Raw genomic sequence first — 7,040 nt, 5'->3', positions numbered from 1 at the left:
GCCACTGACCCTCGAAGCCGGGCTGTCCAGAAGATCACCAGCCAAAGGGAGGGACAAGCTGGCTCTGCCCCAGGCAACCTTCTCCGGCCAAGCCGTGCCAGCGCCGGCTGCCCCCGAGCACCGCTCCACGCACGGTGGTCCCGCAGCCGCGGCCCTTAGGGACAAAAATAAGACCTGCCCCAGCCGCCCTACCCGCCCTGCAGGCCTCCCGCTGACCCCGGGGGGGGGTCTCCCAGGAGGCTCAGGTGCAGGGCCCCGCTCCAATTAGGCACCGGTGCGCGCCCCCGCCCTTCCTCCGCCACATAAAGGGCGGCGAGCGCAGCGCGGGGCAGGTCCTTTGGCTCAGGGGATCGGCCGTGTAACCGGTGCCGGCTGGCCGTTTCTTTCGCCTGTCGTTTTTCTTGCACAGGTGGATTTGGGGGCGCTTTGCTTCAGTTTTTGCCCCCTGTCGCTGCGGTACCAGCCGGCTCTGCCGCAGAGCCGCTCCGGTGCGCTCGAGGCTTCCTGAGCCGGCACAGCCCAGGGGTGCGGGGCCGAGCCCGGCCGAGCCAGGGAAGCGCGGCGGGGGCACCATGCCTGCCACCTTCGCCGGGAGGTGCCTGGGGCGGCTGCTGCCGCCGCTGCTGTTGCTGCTCTGCATCAGTTTCTCGAGCGGGAGCCCCGCAGGTAAATGTAAAAGCTCCCTTGTGCCGCGGGCCGGGTCCCCTCCGCCCTTAGTGTCGGGCAGGCTGGTGCGAGGGGGCCGGGACACCGCCCGGGAGCAAAGGTCCTCCCTGGCCGGCAGCATCCCCCCGGCTCCCGGGGGAGCGCGGCGCTGGCGCTGGCCCGGCCGGGCGGCTGCTGTTCGGCCGTGCCTGTGGAAATGGCTGAGCCGTTTCTTCTCCTCAGCGGCCCCGACCCTCCCCGGCGCCCCTGCCTCCCTCAGCGCTCGGGGCTGTTTTAGGGCAGCGGGGAATCAATACCCTCCCCGCTGTCCCCCGGCATCGGGGGTGGCTGGCGGCGGCCCATCTGCTTTGTGCGGTCCTGTAGCCTCACTACTGTCTCTTGTCAGAAACAGGAGGGTTTACTAGCTCACAGGTGCAGGACTGGGAGGCTGAGGCATAGTGTTTTATTGTTGCCCTATCCTTACTGAGAAAAACATTTAAATCCTGGGGAAAAGAAAAAAAAAAAAGAACGAATTGGTACATTACAGTGCTAAAATATCAGTATGCCTAGCAGGTTGGGAGGAATGCTCCTTGGGATTTAACGCTGAGGTTTTAAAAGTGGCATTTAAAATCCATGAAGGATGAGGGGCTTGAGCCTTCCGGGCCCTGTTCTTCTTGTAGTGGTTTTCAGCAGTTTAGCATGGGGCCAGGCAATTCTCAGGAAATACGAGTTTATTTCTTAAATCAGTGGATTTCTGCTGTTAATCCCTGCTTTGGGAGCCACTGCACAGTAGAATGGAATGATATCAGGAGGAACTACCAAATAGCTGATGTTTGCTATGCGAGATGAGCTTTCTAGAACAGGTCTTGCCAAGGCCGGGAGTTCTGTCATGACGTGTGTGTGAACACCATGGCTGTGACTTGAATTAACCATCAGTAATTCAGCTACATCTTCAGTGTGTGATATATAAATAGTTATATGTTTGTGCCTGCCTCCTTAATACTGAGAGGAGCAGTACTGTTTCCCGTGTGATGGTAGCTTTCATAAACTTTGTAGTGGTCTCACATAATGTGAAAGGAAACATACTTTGCAGTTCTTAAGGCTTGTTTAAAGTACGTATTTATATGTGCAGGGGAAAATCTGCTTTGTAGGTCTTAAACAGTCTGTGAAATATGTACATGTGTTTCTGTATATGTGCAAAACTTGAAGGCCTTTCTGACAGCTTACTTCATTGAGAAGTTTTGTGACTGTAAATTGCCTGGTATTTATAGGGACATGTAAGTCACCATGTGGCTAACTTGCCATGAGGTGATTTTTTCTGATGTCTGTTGCTGCAAAAAACTGTAACCTGATAGTAGCTGAAGCAATTCCAAGTTTATATATAAAGCTATTGGTGAAATGATGTGCTCTTATGAAAAAAAAAAAAAAGCCAAAGAAATTAAACAACAAAGCCCTATTTTTGTTTCCAAAATTTCCACAAATCTACTGTCTTCCCAAGGTGATGGATATCGGGTCTGGTTTTATTAGAACTAAGGTAGCAGGTTTAGTTCCTTTTATCCATAGAGAGTAAGGCTGTTTTTTTTTTAGACTTGCATTAAATGTTTTTATAGATGTATAGTTGTTTAGCTTAGATAATTGTTTCGGAAAAATTTAAGCCATTGCTTTTATTCTGTGTTGAGCTACGGGTAATTTTTAACACATCACAGCACAGTTGTTCAGAACTTGCTTCTTTGTTTGGTTACCATTGTGGTTGCCTTATGTAGTTGACTGATTTAGGAAAAGCAATCCCACCACATCTCATGTCTCAGCTTCTGCTCCTGAAGAAACCAAGGACAATGAGAACAAACCTCACTTCTTACAGACTTTGTTTACAGGTTGAATTTTTCTGGTTTGCCCTGAGGGAAGGGTGTTTGTCAGGGCATTTGGAAGTCCTTCATGTTGGTTCTCTGGTGTCTCAGGGGTATTAGGTGGTTCTGGTGAGTGGTTTGGGGTGCTACTGAATGCTTGTGTACTTACACAGAATATATGATTGATAACAAACCTTAATGATGTTAAATTAAACTAAATCGTATTTCAGCGTTCCCTTGTTCAGCACCTTTCTGTCTGAAAGAGAGCAAATAGATTTTTAAGTCTGACATTGCTCTGATGATGATGATGAGCATGGTACATCCACAGTTTATCCCCTAAATATTGGCTGCAGTATGGAGCAGACATAAAGTGGAAAAATAAATTAATTACATCATACTCTTGGAACAAGAGCTCTACAAGCTACCACACTATCGATTAAATCTAATGCAAGTCAGTTAAAAGCTAAGGCATGCAGCTATGACTCAATAGTTTGAGAAGTTACTTGACTTGCTTACATCATTGCCTGGCTAGATGACACTAATCTTGCAGTGGTGCCTAACCTTGATCTCTGATGCTATTCAGCAGGTGTATATGAGAGGAGAAGAGCGGTGCAATGTTGTCTCTGTTCTGTGTAGTTTGACATATGGACAGATAAGACTGAAGACGTGAGAGCAGTGGTGACAAGAAATAGCACTACTTGACTGGTTGCACTTGACTGGTTGCACTTAATACATGAATCAAGGAGGAAAGCCAAGATGAGAATAATGTTAATATGCAGACCATGTTGCAGATGATCTGCCTTCATTGCAGAGACATAATAGAGCTGGTGTGCATCTTGGCATTTGCACCTTCTAAATTTATAATCTTTGGGGATTTTAATTACTGTGCAGGTGATCCACGACATACTTAGAATGCCTCAAGATGCTTCAGGTATAAAAATCCGTGGAGCTTTCTTCAAACTTAACTATGAATATCAGAAAAATAATAGCTCTTCCTGCTCTCAGCACCTCTGTAAAGCAGAGAGTAAGACTTACTGGCTAAGTCATAAGCCAGCAGATGTTTGGAGCAGATTTCTTAAATTATTTTCTTAGGGGAGGGACTGGTAGGGAAGAGTTAGCTGTGAGACCAGTGGACTACTATGAAAAATTATGCAAATTAAACAAACTGATGTTAAGAACCCGTAACGCTTAATTTTTTAGATCATATCCTTTGATTACTTTGTTTTACTCTTCATCCAAACTGGTTGAAGTATGATGCGCAGACTGAGAGAGCAGATGGCACAAGCCAGGCATGACTGATGTAGTCTTGAGTAACTGTGTGCTGAAAGTGCCAGTGGGAGCGTCTGTGGGTTGTCTGTGCCTGTAGTGCTGAAATGGGGTAGGAGCTTTAGTAGTGTCATTCATTTGTAGGAAATGGCAGAGTGCTGACTTCACCTTTGCTGAAAGCATGCAGCTCTCAAAAGTTTGAATGAACTTAAGAGTATGATGTAGGTTTTCACTTTTCATCTATGTGTGTTTGTTGCTGTCTTGGATACCTAAAAGAGCTTATCACCCCCATGCCCCCAAGACTTTAACTGCAACTCTAAAACGTGCTCTTTTTGCCCTTTGTGCCTACAGGCAGAATCCCTTACTCTGAGTGCTGTGGTGGTAGAATATGTCCTGCAATACCTTAGCATGTGAAGATAGTGTTCATTTTGTGCTAACTAGCTCTGCCACCCAAATGTGGAAACAGAAAGGAAGGACCAAACATTTCCATTCTTCTAAAATATCTACATACCTTGAATTCTTAGTAGAAGTGTGACACAAAGACTTAAAGTAAGGAAGTCATCTTCTTCCCCTGCTGTTCTTTCTCCAGTCAAGAGCATAAAGCAAAATCCTAGAGTCTTACCTGGCTGTTGGAAAGAAACTTGTTATAGATGGAGGATCAGATTTGTAGTGGTGTTAAGGAAAATGGAAATCATCATTAGTATTATATGTTGAAGTTTGTGTTTGACACAGGTGTCTTTTGTTTTGCTCACCAAGGTGCTAATAGGAGGAAATAAGGTTTGTTCATTGGATCACGCTAGACTTTTAAGGTTGTAATGAAGTCCTTATTCTATTAGCAATTCTGCTAATCTGTGTTAAAAGTAGTCAGCTAGAGTCAGTGGTTGTCTAAGCCCAGGAAAAATTCAGGAGTACAGTTTATAAAGTCTACTGTAATATTCTGAAGAATGGCTTTGCTTGACTGTAGACTAACTACAGGAAAAGAGCTGTATACAGAAATCAGAGATCAAATTGATACTGCCTCTGTTCTTCAATATTTTCTTGCTAAAGTGAGCTAAAGAACTACTGAAAAACAGTCCTTGTGCATTTTTCTATGTATATGCTCAGAACTTGTGAAGAAATGGAGAAGGAATGCTGAGGTGAGGAGCTTCTGCTTGAATCCTTCTCATGAAGCAGCTTCTAACTCGAATTAAATTTCTTTAAACTTTTTTTTAGATCCAGTTATGACAACACAAGATGCCAGTCAGTCTCAGGCAAACTCCTTGACTAAGACGCAACTTGGACTTAATGAATCATCTGGTAATTGTTTTATTTCAGTACACCTAAACTCACAGTACTTTTTCCTAGTGATACTTATTTATTATGTAGCATGTTTCATACTCAAGTCTTTTAAAATAAAAAATTGTCACTTTTCAGAAGAAACAAGAGTAGATATACCATCTAGGCCTTTTAAAGCCATTGCTTTAAGAGATTAAGTGTTATAAACATCCGTAGTACTGGAAAAAGCTATCTAGCTGCTAGTTGTGTGACCTGTTGCCCTTATGCATATATGCCATTAAAGCAGGCAGTGACCCTGGAGGTTGGACAATGCCCGAAGTAGTACCATTGCAGGAGTGTTCTACCACTTAGACCTGATAATTTTTCATGTGAGGGCTCCTTATGCTCTTGTATTAGTGAAAGGTGCAATAATGCCCTTGCATCACTGTGCTTGCTGCCTTCATCCATCTATTTTATTAATTACAACTGTGTCAAAAACATCTATTGTCCCTTCTACTTTTATTTACTGGGCCTTAACTGTGGTTTTGACAGGGAGCAGAGAATAAGTTCCAGGCAGGAGAGGAAACAAATGATTGTTGATTCTGCCTCTTATTTCTCCGTAAAGATCAGAGAAGGAGGATTTCAGCAGTGTACCAAAGCTCATGTTGATTAGTGCAAATCAAAAATGGCAAGTGATATTTGTACATGAACTCAATCAAGTTATGACAAGTTGCTCCCTCCGCAGGTTTTTTTTGTTGGAGATAATGCTATTTATCTGCTGTTCATCTTCAGAGCTTTTTAGCTTTGTGAGATCTACGAGTGCAATAGCTAATAGATTCAGTAACTTTCTACATACATAAACACAAATAGACATAGGACCTAAGATACAGAAGTATTTCATGTAATATGACCTCACTTGGCTATTTTCATTTGATATGTGAATTGAGGATAAAGGTCAGTATGAAAATCCTATTGGAGTGCAAGACATTTTAAGGATTGTCTGGTTTTTTGTGGATGGGTAACAGCTACCATATGAACTGGCAGTGGTGCCTTCTGAATATGTCATCATGAGGGATTTTAATAACAAACCAGGTGATGCATGTAGTAGACTGACAGAAACTCAGGTAATCCATGACAGCCTTGGCATATAGTCAGAGTGTTTGTGCACACAGACAGGCTAAGGTTTGCCAGAACTCTTTTAGCCTTTACATGTTAATTCGTGGGTAAACACTGGACTAGTTTGTTTCTCCATTGGGCAGAGACCAAGGTTTGCTTGTGTTCTTGTCTAGAGCAACAGGACTTAGTGACTACTGCTAGGGACAGCTTTGCTTTGCTTAAAAAGTCATTTTGGGCTGCCAGTTGAGGTTCACAACAGTCTGCTCTCAACAACATGCCCTGTTCGTCCATACCAACCACCTTAGTATTTTATAGCTTTATTTTTGCTTAAACTGGTTGAACCTTGATGGAAGGTATGAAAGCACAGGTGGAACAAGCCATGCAAAAGGTTGATCGCCTATTGTAGGGTGTTCCTTGTGCTATGAGCTGACATGATGCCTTCTGAAACTGGCCAACAACTTGAAAGGCATGTGGTACCTCTGTTTATGCCTTTAGATGCAAACTACAAGCGGGAACTGCCTTCAGCGTTGAGCTGAGAGGCACATGTTTAAGAACTTTACGTGAAAGTTCATTATTTTATTCAGGAAAGGAGAAGGAGCAATTATGCCGAGATCTAGGCTTTCAGAGATACTATTTCTACTGCACAGTGATCAACTCTGCCACCCAGTGCTTCTCTCAGCAAGAAGACTAAGCTGCAGTCCAATTCCTCTTATTTTCTCAGTTATGAGTAGACATCTTTTCTATCCATGGACAGGAGTGTGCTGGTTTAAGAGTTAACCAGCAGGGGTAATGAACCCAACTCAAAGGAGAGATTATAAAATCAGAATAACAATTTATTAAAATAATACAGTAAGTACAATCATACAAACAAACAATTGGTCTTAACCCACAAAACCCAAATGTATAACCCAG

The 7,040-nt window shown here is 43.8% G+C and overlaps 1 protein-coding gene across 1 annotated transcript in view; it reads left to right on the top strand.

The window, feature by feature from the left end:
- The first annotated feature begins 381 nt into the window (after nucleotides 1–381).
- Nucleotides 382–7,040, top strand: part of EMB (embigin) — a 29,532-nt gene continuing 22,873 nt past the window's right edge. Inside the window, exons 1-2 of the mRNA XM_017811317.1 lie at nucleotides 382–666; nucleotides 4,971–5,054. Coding sequence (XP_017666806.1) covers nucleotides 573–666; nucleotides 4,971–5,054 — 178 coding nt within the window. The 5' untranslated portion in view covers nucleotides 382–572. The remainder of the gene's footprint in view (nucleotides 667–4,970; nucleotides 5,055–7,040) is intronic.

The sequence above is a fragment of the Lepidothrix coronata genome, unplaced genomic scaffold (assembly GCF_001604755.1).
Source record: "Lepidothrix coronata isolate B3197 unplaced genomic scaffold, Lepidothrix_coronata-1.0 Scaffold31, whole genome shotgun sequence".
Classification (NCBI taxonomy): domain Eukaryota; kingdom Metazoa; phylum Chordata; class Aves; order Passeriformes; family Pipridae; genus Lepidothrix; species Lepidothrix coronata.
Note: the sequence above shows the minus strand (reverse complement) of the source record. Positions and strands in the feature narration are given on the sequence as shown.